Source organism: Mustela lutreola, chromosome X (genome assembly GCF_030435805.1).
Source record: "Mustela lutreola isolate mMusLut2 chromosome X, mMusLut2.pri, whole genome shotgun sequence".
In the NCBI taxonomy this organism is placed as follows: Eukaryota; Metazoa; Chordata; class Mammalia; order Carnivora; family Mustelidae; genus Mustela; species Mustela lutreola.
In genome coordinates, this window is record NC_081308.1 from 93252495 (window position 1) to 93265886 (window position 13392).

The following is a 13392-nucleotide window of genomic DNA, read 5'->3' on the forward strand; positions in this document are numbered from 1 at the left end:
TCCCAGCTCAGGTCTATTTGTAGTTGGCTTTGGTGCTCTCACCAGTGAGAGTGGAACTGGTCAGGGAAGAGTAATACCAACGGAAGGTGAGAATGAACAAATAGAAAAGCTTCCCGGTTGGGCTCATGGTGCCCAGTCAAGTGGTCTGGAAGATTCCCTCCCTCAAATAACTGAGCGTCACTCCCTCGCAGGTTGCTGGTGCAGTCTGAAGCGGTGGCGGAGTGATCCTCAAATTCCCCAGTGCTGGCGGGGAGGGGGCGGTGCGGGAGGAGACGGGGAGGAAAGTTGAGCTGTGGGACTTGCATGAGGAAAAAGTTTGCAAGTCCAGACAGAAGGGAAAAGTTCTCCCGAGAGACGGGCTTTGGGGAGGGGAGGGGGGAGGGAAGAAGAGCTTCTCTCTCTCTTTTTTTTTCCCACCCCCTCCACTTTTAAAAATCTTCCTCCTCACCTAAGCTGACGGGCACACTTGGAACTCCCTCGCTGTCCTTCTCCGCCTCTAGCTCTCTCCCCATAAACTCAAGATTATGTCAGTTGATCAGAGCTGGCCAGGGATTTCGTGCGGGTGTTGAAGGAGCTGCGGGAGCCGGAGAAGAATGAAACTGCGCGGAGTCAGCCTGGCTGCCGGCTTGTTCTTACTGGCCCTGAGTCTTTGGGGGCAGCCTGCAGAGGCTGCGGTAAGTCCTTCCTTTTACCCCCCACTCCCCCCCTCAACACCAGTCATCTCACTCTTCGGGCAGAAATTACTTTTTGTCCCTTTACCTTCCTTTCTCCTCGGCCTTGGCTGAGGGCATTCCAATCTGCCTTCACTTGCTTAGGAAGAAACATTGTTTACAACGCGGGTAACTTTAGCCTTCTCCAGCCCAGGGGAGAGGTTTATGTTTAAAAATAGGGCCGCTGGCTTCCCTACAGCTAGCTGCTCTTAGAGGGTGTGTGTGTGTGTGTGTGTGTGTGTGTGCGCGCGCGCGCGCAGAGTGGAGTCGGGGTGGGGGACGCACGTTAATAGCTCACTAGGCTATTAGTGGAGGGTCTTTGAAACTTTTCCTCCCCACCCTCCGCCCTCGGGTTGTTTCCCTTTCCTGCCCGCTAACCTTTACACTGGTTGTACCCAGCCCACGCAGTCTTTTAAACCTGGTCTGTAGTTGAATGTTTTGCCTTTTCTATATCCAGCTTCCATCAAACTGCTGAGCGCGCCCAGGAAGTGCTTCCCTTTTGCCCCTTCCTTAGGCCATACCTCTGGCCACTAAAGCCCTTGTGTCCCCCTTTTGACATCCTTATGGCGGACGCTCAGGTAACACACCAAAGACGAAGGAGGTAAAGATGGATGGCTTCCGGCTTCGTGTCTTCTCTGAGTTGTGTTTTTGTTTGTTTGTTTTTAAGTTCTGGGATTTTGCTTATTTACTTTAAAAAAAAGTCTTACTGGGGCACCTAAACAAATCGAAAATATGCCCATCACCTATTTAAAGGAAAAGAATTCTTTTTTCAAAGAAGAGTGAGTATTCTGGTTTAAAGGACAGAGGAGGATGCACCTGTGCAATGACAGAGCAGAAAGTTCCACTCAGTTTTAGGAATGTAGAATTAAAACCCCAGTCTCTCATTATCTCCTAGAAAGATCTCTGGGTAGTCCCACCCACGGTCTTTCTGGGGATGAGGCAGATGTAAAGGCTTTGTTAAAGGAAATGTTCTCCAGCCTGAAGCCCATCATCCTTCAAGTCCCTTAACCTTGAAAGAATTAAGTATGTGACAAACTATTTAAAAATTACATTTGAGTGATCTTAATGGGTGGTTTTAAAAACACTTTAATGTGAGATCATAGCTTAGGCCTTCCCTGGTTGAGTGAGTTATCAATTCTTTATATATGCGGCTGCTGTGTTATGGCTTATCTGGGTCCACGTTTAAGTTAGCTGTCTGGTTTCTCTATACACTCTGCATACCTCAGATTACATTGTCCTTTTATCCTCCAGAAAATGTGTACTCAAGGTATGAAAACTAACTTTCACATTACTCTAAGCACAATGTAATTATGATAGCGAGTCTTCTGAAAAACCATGACTATCAACCACACTTGTAATTGTTCCTCCGAAAAATTAGAGATGACTTAAAATTGCTTTTTTGATACAGAGCATCTTAATGGGGTAAGGTTTTGCCACTTAATAGTATTTATAGACCCCTGGATAAAACTACACTTGTGTTGTTGAAAGCAGTTACTTTTAACAACTTTTAAAAACATATTGGCACGGGGTCCCTGGGTGGCTCAGTGGGTTAAAGCCTCTGCCCTGGACTCAGGTCATGATCTCAGGGTTCTGGGATCCAGCTGGTGTCCTGGATCTCTCTGCTCAGCGGGGAGCCTGCTTCTTCCTCTCTCTCTGCCTGCCTCTCTGACTACTTGTGATCTCTCTCTGTCAAATAAATAAATAAAATCTTTAAAAAAATCTTGGCGCTTATGGCATTTGGCCCAGGGGCAAAGGTTTGGTGATGTTTGATTAAATATTTCAATTTTTTACTTTGATGTTGCTATTAGTAAATGTGCACCTGATATTAGTCATACAGGTATGTATAACAATACATCAGTTTGTATTAAAACAATTTATATTAAAAGTGAGATTTCTTTTTATGGGTGACAAAACTTGGGAGCAAGCTTGTTTTCTTGGACTCTTAATGATGGTTCATGAAGTAGTAACAGAAGATATGCAGTTTTTTTTTTCCTTTTTCTTTCTATATAGTTTTAAAAGAACATTTTATATCCTATTTCTCTATCATTAGGACATTGTGCCTCTAATAAACCCAGGGGTTTGTTTTTTCTACTTCACACATCAATATCCTAGTTAGATGAAATGTTTTAATCATCTCAAAGATATGAGTGGTATCTTCTATCCATATTAGTGCTGGGGATATTGGTGACCTTCTCCAGAGTAAAATGGGTGGTAGTGGGGTTGACTGATTGTTGACTGAAGTAGTCTGGTATTGGGACTTTTATATCTGGAAGAACACTGATACAAGAGCTGCTTTAATTTTTCATAGTTAAATGATAGATCTCTGAAGTCATACCAAATGGGGATATCATAAATACGTGGAAGATTTTTTTTAGACCGAGTGATTACTAGGTGGAAAGAGTAATCTTAATTCTGAAAAGGTTAACAGTATGAGAAAAAGGCAGGTTTACGTTGCAAAGGTAATTTCTAGTGGTGGAAATAACATATTTTTATGTAAAGGTGATCATACCCATGCTTACTATCAGTAGGATATGCACTTAGATTTATGGATATGGTGTGTAAGATTGTACTACCCCCTACTATACAAATGTTAGTGTTTTGGGGCAGTGGAGTAGATAGGTTTCTCTAATTTAAATACGCTATTTCTCTTGTGACCAGTGGCAACGACATACTCAGGGTAGTGGTGTCGTTTGTGACCTGGAACAGTTTTTCCTTTGAAGTATACTATGAATTAACTGCTCTGTAGGAAGAATTGTTGACACTGTGATCATAACTTAAATATTTGAGTGTTTACTATGGGCCAAGCATGTGCTAATATGGCAATGTACATTATCATATATAGTCTTCACAACAGACCTAAGAGATATATATGATTGTTGTCCCTGCTTTAGAGATCAAGAAGCTACGGATCGTAGATTAGGTAACTTCCAAAAAATCACATAGGTACTAAGTTGTGGGGCTGGAAATTTAGACAGTTTGACTCCAAATTCTTTACCCTCAATGACTGTACTATAGTACCTCCTTTGTATGTGGTTTATAGAGACTTACTTGCTGTTTTGAGTGTTTGGATCTCTGCTACTTTTTTTTTTTTTTTTTTTTTTTGATGGGGGAAACACAGGACGTGAAATGGAAATGATAATGGGGATTATATCTCTTCCTGCTGATGTTAGGAGAAATAGCATCTTATAATGGAAACAGCTTTGGACTTACAGTAAGAGATCATAATAGAGATCAGTTTGATCTTTGTACAATGTTTACATATAGAGATATAATTTAAAAGCAATCTAGAAGCAATTACTTGTTGAAGGTGTGATTTTATACTATCACATATAAAAAGTTAGATTTATAAAACAACTAGTATTTGTGGTGGATGATTATTTTAAAGAAAGTCTTGCTTTATTTTTCTTTTAATTTGTCAGTTTCCATAATAATTTTAAATATGCTAAACTTTTCAGTAGCATATCTATTATGATTAAACAGGGTATGTGTATATGGTGGCTCTCTGCTTAAATTGCCCAGTTCACTTCTGTTTTTTTTTTCCAATTTACCTAACCATTGTATCAAATTCTATTTACTCAACTATCTAGATAATTTTAGTTTTGTTTATATATTTATAAATGAGTTTGTCCTTTGTGTAAGAGTATGTACATTTTTTCTGTTTTTATTTTACTTTTAATGTCTATATGTTCAACACTAGACTTTTGACCTTGTGTTAACCTTGATAATTGATTCATGTAGTATCTACCAGGTTTATATGCCATAAAGTTACTGTTTTTTCCTTTTGTAATTACAAAGTGAGCTGATCTCATAAAGATGTGTGAGGCGATATTGTGAGACAATGTAAATATCCTGTTTTTCATCATATTTTTGCCTGCTTGAAATTAGCATCTACTGAGGATTCTGGCCTGAATAATTATTACTATGATATTTGCCAATAGTGGTTTTCAGTTTCTAACATTTTCTGTACTTAATAATTGAAATCTAATATAGCAAAGAACTTCACCTCTGTTATTTACTTATTATCCTTTCAGTTACTTATAGCAGTATGGAGTTATGGATATTTGTTTTGTTCTATGAGTTATAATGAGTTTTGCTATTTTTACTTTTATTTTTGCTGAAATTATCCCAGATTTGGCTAATGGGAGGTTCTTCCATTTGGCTTCTGTGTCCTTTCAGTGTGTCCCTGCCATTTTGTGAGCATTCCCTTACATTCTGGTACTACAAAATGTTCCAGCCTCATTTTTTCTACTTAAACTGCCCCAACCCTGGAATCAGCCATTTTTTCAAGGGAGCCCTGATCCTTTTTATTTAGAAGTCAAGGTGTGGGTGCCTGGTGTGCTCATGGCTATTGAGGTGTCGTTGGTTCTATACCTTCTCAGCAGACAAAACTAAGACGTAGATGTATATATACACAGATGTATATCCACGTATTTATCTATCTTTTTTCAATCTCTCTTTGTGTATATTTGTATCTAAGACCACAGAATAAAAATATATCTTTGATGTTGTAGAATCTGGTGTCTCTCTGCAGACATGTTTTGTGGGCTTTGGAGAGGTCTTGTGCAGAATCTTTAAAAACTTGGCCTCTGGAGTCAGACCTGGAATCTGACTGGTAGATGTGTTACCTTCAACCAAGTGGTAACCTCTAAGCTTTAATTACCTTATTGGCAAAAGGGGATGTGTGATACCTATGTCACAGGTTGTTTTGAGGATAAAATGAGAGGAGTTATGTAAAGCATTTAGAATAGTAGTTGGCAAATTGTGAATACATTTAAGATTTCATTGCTGTCATTACAAGTTATTGACTTGTCATTTCTTAATGCATTAACTCTCAAATTCTCTGCCTGATATTCAAGGTCTATAGTGATCTTTCCCTCCATCAAGCTTGTTTTTCTTTACGTTTTACAATATACAGTCTCCATTCTAGTCTAGGTGAGCTTTCATATAATACCTTGAGCACTATGTATGTATTTTGACTCTCCATTTTTTAAAGGGGTTTTATTTATTTATTGGATAGAGAGAGGACAAGTAGGCAGTAGGGAGAGGGAGAAACAGGCCCCCTGTTGAGCAGAGAGCATGATGTGAGCTCCATCCCAGGATGCTGAGACCAGGACCTGAGACAAAGGCACATACTTAACTGACTGAGCCACCCAGTGCCCCTTGCCTCTCCATTTTGATTGGAAACCTATGGATCCAAATCTTTGCTCAGTTTCAGTGTGATGTTTATATTCATCCAGCATATGTTTGTTCAGCTACTTATAAGTATTTAAGAATTATATATGTTGTTTTATTTCTACCCTCTTGGATGTGTACTGTTCACAAAATCATTTTGTGTTAGACACTGTGGATAAAATTATATAAGATAGACAAGTTTCTTGCCTCCATGGAGTTTACAAGCTAGTGAGAATAGTCTTTCTGTGAAACTTTGCCTTACTATTACATCTCAATGGCTGATTTTACTCTTCTTTGAAAATTTTGTAATATTTATCCTCTTCCTATCTAGTATCTAAATGTATTTGGTCTTCCGGGGCATTTTGTCTCCTGAGATTTTATCTGATCTTCCTATTAGATTATAGGCAAGAACTATATATTTGTTCATTTCTTCAATTTACATGTTGGTTTTGTCTAATAGCAAAATAATACATGTGCAGTATTGGAAACTTGAAAATGCAGAAAATTATAAAGAAGAAAATAAAAACATTTCCATGGTTCTATCAACAGCATAGAAATAACTCTAATTATTGTTAATGATTTTCCTCTTTATGCATCTAATATTTTTTTAAAAAAAGTAAATTGGTTAAAATTTTTTAAAAAGTTGAGATTACTTCATATACAGTTGTATATCTTAATGCTTGTTTTACTTATTAAGCATTTTCCCATGTTATTAAAATTCTTCGTTTAAGATAGCAGTTTTAGGGGCACCTGGTTGGTACAGCCGGTTAAGTGTTCAACTTGAGATTCTCTCTCCTCCCTCTGCCCCTACTGCTCATGTTCTCTCTCAAATAAATAAATAAATCTTAAAAAAACAAGCATACTAGTTTTAAATGACTGTATATAATTTATACACACCACAATTAAATCACCTATTCATTTTTTTCTTTTTTAAAAAAATTATTTAAATTCATATTAGTTCATATGTAGTGTAGTATTAGTTTCAGGGGTAGAATTTAGTGATTCATCAGTTACATATAACATCCACTGCTCATTACATCAAGTGCCCTTCCTAAACCCATCACCCAATTACCCCATCCTTCTACTACATCCCCTCAGTTTGTTCCCTATATTTAAGAGTCTCTATGGTTTACCTTCCCCTCTTTCTTTATCTTATTTTAGTTTTCCTTATTCACTTTTATAGAATATTTTTAAAGGATTTTTTTAAAGTAATCTCTGTGCCCAGTATGGGGCTTGAACTCACAACCCCAAGATCAAGAATCACATGCTGTACTGACTGAGCTAGCCAGGTGCCCTTATAGAATATATTTTTAAATTTCAAGTTTTGAAAGCCATTGTAAGAAAAACTGCCATGAATATTTCTTATTTCATATTTTGTATTCTTTTCTTAGTACTGCTTTCTTTATGGGGAATTAGTGGGTTAAAAGCCATTAGTATTTTCAGAGTCTTTGGTACATGCAGTAGACCCTAACATTTAGAAAGGTGATATCAACAGATAAATTTTTATAGCTAACTTTTTTTTTAGTGGTTACTATGTTATACCTGTTAGGTAGATAATATTATTCCCATTTTTATGTATAAGGAATCTAAGGCCTACAAGGTAGTTAAATAACTTGACTGAAGTCATGCAGTTAGTGAATAATTGGGCCAAGATTTGAATCAGAATGGTCTGGCTCTAAAACCTGCTCATGAGATTTTCCTCAGTCAGTATTTTCTTTTTTTTTTTTTCCAGTCTGTATTTTCATACATCATAGATAATACAGAAAAATAAAGTCATGTTGAAAAGTTGAATAATTCCCACTGCCCTGCCATAACCCCTTCCTGTGACTGGTCACTTGACTTTATTTTATTTTATTTACTTCTTTTAAAAAGATTTTATTTATTTATTTGACAGAGAGAGTCACAAGGAGAGAGGGAACACAAGCAGGTGGAGTGGGAGAGGAAGAAGCAGGCTTCCCACCAAGCAGGGAACCTGATGTGGGACTGGATTCCAGGACTTTGGGATCATGACTTGAGCAGAAGGCAGACATCCAAGGACTGAGCCACCCAGGTGTCCCTTGACTTGATTTTAAAGATACGTTCATGACTGGTTCATCCTTTAATAACTCTTTATTGTAATTGCCTATGCCATCCATCCTCAAGGGCTTAATTTTAATTTTAATTCTGTAAACCATGTGTTCCTCTGTATTTCTCCCCTGGACAGAAGGCGGAGCCTCCCCTCCAAGAATATCACCCCTTCCACCCTCATCCTCCTTCTAGCAAGAGCAAGGATATAATATACCCCAAATCCATTGACATTCCCCCTTCCCTAGGAGAGTTGTGGAATGCATCTGAAATGGGTACCCCTCTGCTCTCCCTTCTCACCCTCTTTGCCAGTCCCTACCCCATAGCTGCCTATGATGCTTACACTTAAATGGCTCTGTCTTTGTCTAGTGCTGTTCCTTGCTTTCATCTTTCCCTTAGTGTTACTCCAGGACCTTCCCCCCATTGTTAATATAATTTTCTCACTTTGGGGCGATGCCATCCCCTGCATCTCCTCTTTTAAGAAACAAACTCTTAAGTATATGTGGAATCAGAGGTCCCCCATCCAATTTGTACCACTCCCACGTTACCTTATTGTGTTTCTTCACTAGCTAAGAGACTTTAGTGCCTTTATGCCAGCCTTGTAGCTTGTGCAGTTCAAATGTATTCCTCTGTAAAATCACAAACTGTTACATATTATGGCTTTTCCAGGTGGCACTTGAATAGCTGAACTTTAAGCTTCTGAATGATAGAGATCTTCTCTTGCCAAATTACTTTGCAGAATGGTTTTACCAATTATACTCCTATCAGTAGTGTATAAGAGTGCCTTTGAGACAACCTTAATAATTTTTTTTCTATGTAGTACAGTGACTATGGAATTGATGCCCAATTGATTGCCAGTTGGTTGGTTGATTTTGGTCCTATCCTCTAATGATTTTCTTTTTAAAATGTAATGATTCCATTATCTCATCCCGTCTGACAATAGCAACCATGGAACAGAAGTAATTTTTGAAAATATATTCTTTCTAATTAACATTATAAATGAACCACCCAGCCACTTAACTAAATCTTCATTACAAAGATTTGTTTTTAATAGAAGTAATTGTTGAGGACTTTTGGAGAGGCATCTTTAGTGTGATCTCTGATACATAGGCTCCTTTAATTTTAACAAACCAGATTCTCATTTTATGCATCAATGCTTGAGTTTATTTACCTTCATAATCTATCCAGGTCCAACTGCCCTTTGTTCCTTTAGCAGCTTCTGCTGGCCTTTAATCAAAAGTGTAGTCTGTGATGGTACTTGCTACCCTGATGAAATGGGAACCTTAAATTCCTTGCTATTTGGTAACCAAGGACAACCAAAGGCAAATGTTACAATGAGACAGGCTTTTGCAAAATTCAATTTTTAATTTTTTTTTAATTTTACTGCCTCTGATGTAAACATTACATTTACTTATTAACTTGGAGACTCATAAGCACTGCTTATGAGCAAGTGCTACTCAGGTTAATGGAATTGGTTTTATGACAGTAAGTACTACAATAAGACTGTACGAAATTCTGTTGGCATTTCCATCATTTTGCAATTCAAATAACATTCCTCCTATATGTTATGAGAACTGGCTGAATTGCTTCCAAATTTTCTTATAGTATATATGACACTAATGGAATACTGAAGGAGATCTTGGAACTTGAGGAGTAAAATGATACCAAGAGTGGGACACTAGGGAAACACCATTTAGTGTATTCTGCGTTTTGGGCTCTCTAGGACTTTGCAAATGGAGGAAAGGTCCTTCTCTGTCCATAATCTCACAATCTATTTGATGGAGTAAAATATTTCCTATATGAAAGATAGGCATAATAGTGATAGTGCCTGTTTATATAAGATAAGTTTTTTTCTCTTACAGGTGGTAGAAAACACTAATTCAGCTGTCTTGACAATAAAGGAAAATTTTAGCTCACTTAACAAGAAGTTTTGAAGTAGAATATCTCCAAGGTTAATCAGTTCAGCCAAATAATGACCTAGGTTCCTTCTCCTTTCTGTTCTGTCATACTTTAACAGCTTACTCTTAGATTAGTGCCCTTCATACTAGCAGGATGGCTGCTGCAGTTCCAGAGATCACATGCAGATACCACATTGACTAGTAAAAGAAGAGTATGAACTGTTTGTTCATTTGTGTCCTTTTTCATCAGCAATGAAAACTTTTTAAGATGTCCCATACCTCCACCCTGAAAACAGCCCTTATATTTCATTGGTTAGAATTGTGTTGTATGTATATATTTATACAAGTACATTGGAAAGTGAAATAGGACCATAAAAGTAGCTAGACCAGTGATTCAGCACCTCTGTTTCCAAAGCATGTTGGTTCTTGGAAAGGTTGGTGGGTGAGAAAATCTGTATAAAAGCAAGGTTCTTTTAGGAAGGAAGAAATAGTTCCTGTTTCATGACCTCATGAGCTTGTCCCCAGGATTAGTTGAATTACAGATTTTTAAGAAATTCATGTATTTGTTAAATGTAAGATGTATTACTTAATAAGGAAACTAACGTTTTGTTGAGTTGTACAAATGAAAGATATTGAGTATTTACATAATTATGGACATTTTAGATCTAGAGTGACATTAAAGATCTTTTAAGTCAGTGGTTTTTGAAGTGTGGTCTCTGAACCCCTGAGATTCCTAAGATCCTATAAGGAGGAACATGAGGACTATTTTAATAAGAGTATGAAGACATTTTTCCCTTTTCACTTGTTGGGATTTGCACTGATGGTGGGTAAAACTGCTAGTGCAGTGTACCAAATTGTCCTAATTGTATTCTTCATATACTTAGGGGATAAAAAGCCAATTTTGCTTAAGAATGGTCTCAGTGTAGTATTTTATTAGTTCTTGTCCCTTGAGTCCACATCTTTTTAATATTCTGTATGACAAAATGGGAAGTATATGCAAAACACTTATGTATATTGAAGTAAGGTCTTTGTTTTCAGGAAAAGCACATGTGCAGTTGATTGAGTTGTAGGTTGAACTAGCTGTATATTGAAGTAAGGTCTTTGTTTTTAGGAAAAGCACATGTGCAGTTGATTGAGTTGTAGGTTGAACTAGCTGATCTTTGTATGGAACACATTTTTATTGAAAGAACAAATGAGGGGCACCTGGGTGGCTCAGTGGGTTAAGCCTCTGCCTTCGGCTCAGGTCATGATCCCAGGGTCCTGGGATTGAGCCCCACATCGGGCTCTCTGCACTGCAGGGAGCCTGCTTCCTCCTCTCTCTCTGCCTGCCTCTCTGCCTACTTGTGATCTCTGTCAGATAAATAAAGAAAAAATCTTAAAAAAAAAGAACAAATGAGACAAACTGTAGTTACTCAGACTTGGGTATTTGGCAAGCATTTTCTTGAAAATGAGCAAAGTGACTCTATTATTTAAAGGAAAACTACTGGCAGTATTTGTCGCCAATAAACAAGTTTGAACTTTTCAAGTAAGAATTAGAACTTGAATTCAAATCTACCACTATGAGCTTGACAGCTTCCCAGATCTTAGTCTTTTCTAATGAGATTGGTAATTATATTAATGTATGTGATTTTTTTGATATTGTATAATGAAATGTATTAACATTCTGAAGTTGTACAAATCTCAGTGAACTAATATTTTCCAAATGACTAATGCATGATGTTACAATATCATGCATGGGTAAAAGATCCATTCAGAGGCAAGATAGATCAATGAGTTTTAATGTAATTGAGTACAAATAGTTAATTGATGAGGTTTCAGATTCTGTGTTGCAACTAACCTTAGAGTCTACCACTTATAGAGCTTTGGAATAGTATTAAAAAATATCCACAATTGTCATAAAAGGCTATTAAAGTACTCAATTTTCCAAATATATAACTTTATGAAGCCAGATTGTCTTCATATATTTCAATCAAAACAACATATTGCAACAGAATGAATGCAAAAGCAGATAGGAAGATCCAACTATTTCAACCAAAACAACATATTGCAACAGAGTGAATGCAGAAGCGGATATGAGGAAGCTGTCTTCTATCAAGACAGACATTAAAGATATTTGCCAAAAAATAAAATAAAATAAAACAACCAGACAATTCCTCTTCACACTTTTCTGTATTTTTGAAAAATGTAATTAGTTTTCATAAAAATACATAACATATGTTAACATGTAATGGGTTCATTATTGTCACTTAAAATTTCTTTATTTGAATTTTACTTAGTTAACATACCGTGCACAGTATTGTCACTTTTAAATGAATGAATAATTACTTTAAATATTACTCAGTTTTATTTTATATGGTATGTATTGGTAGATAAAACGTACCTAAACAAAAGCTGTTGGAATCCTCAATGATTTTTATGAGAGTAAAAGGGTCTTGAGACTAAAAAATTTGAAAACCACCACTCTACAGAGACCAACTCCATCATTTTATAGGAAAGTGAAATGATTAACGAAGGACTCAGCTGTTAGTTGCAGAAGCAGAACAGGAATCTTATTCTTGTTATCTTTCCAGTATACCACTTTGGTTTAGTGATTGGTGAGCTGTTAATATGATTTTGTAATTTTATTCATCCTAGTAGACACAATTAAACTACTAAATAAAAATGGTGATACTCGATTGTACTTGTGTATTTTTCCTACCATCTTCAGTCCAATTGCCAAGTCAGAAACATTCTCACAGTATAAACTACAGCAGAGGAGACAGTAGTGAAAAAAGACAATAAGCTGAATTTAGTTATTTTTAGATACAAATTGGGAAACCCATGACATAGGATCCTTTTCTTATGTATTTATTTATTCACCATAGTATATAGACTGGTTCCTTACATATAGCTGGTTCTCAGTAGCTAATCATTGAATGAATTTTGAATTTGGGGGAAGGTAGATTTGGATAGCACCAGAGAGAAGACCTAGAATCAATGGAATGAGTTACAGGAACATTTGGTATCAATAATTTTCTAACAATTAAGATATTTAGTAATGGAAATGCCCCATTCTTGAAAGTGCTCAAATAGGGAGTGTATGATACCTTGTCAGCAATACCCAGGAAGTGTCTTTTAATTTTAAAATTCTATTGTTCTGGTTGTTAGAAGGAAAATTCTTTCTTACTGAGCTCAAATCTGGTTCTCTATAGTTTTTAAGCAACATTGAGGTATAATTGACATACAGTAAAATGCATTTACTTAAAGTATACAATTTGTGGAGTTGTGACCTATGTGAATTCCTGTGAAACCATTGATACATTAAAAATAATGAACATATGGATCACCAGAAAAGATTTCCATAACTCTTTATAGTCCCTCCCTTCCTTCCTACTTTCATTCCTCACCCCCAAGTAACCACTGATCTTTTTTTTTTTTTTAATTTGACAGTGAGGGAGATCACAAGTAGGCAGAGAGGCAGGTAGAGGGGAGGAAACAGGCTCCCTGCTGAGCAGAGAGCCCGATGTGGGGCTCCATCCCAGGACCCCGAGATCACGACCTGAGCCGAA

General features: G+C 36.9%; 1 protein-coding gene across 1 annotated transcript in view; it reads left to right on the forward strand.

The window, feature by feature from the left end:
* Window positions 1-253: 253 nt before the first annotated feature.
* Window positions 254-13392, forward strand: part of COL4A5 (collagen type IV alpha 5 chain) — a 253144-nt gene continuing 240005 nt past the window's right edge. Inside the window, exon 1 of the mRNA XM_059158581.1 lies at window positions 254-674. Within this exon, the coding sequence (XP_059014564.1) occupies window positions 594-674 (81 nt within the window). The 5' untranslated portion in view covers window positions 254-593. The remainder of the gene's footprint in view (window positions 675-13392) is intronic.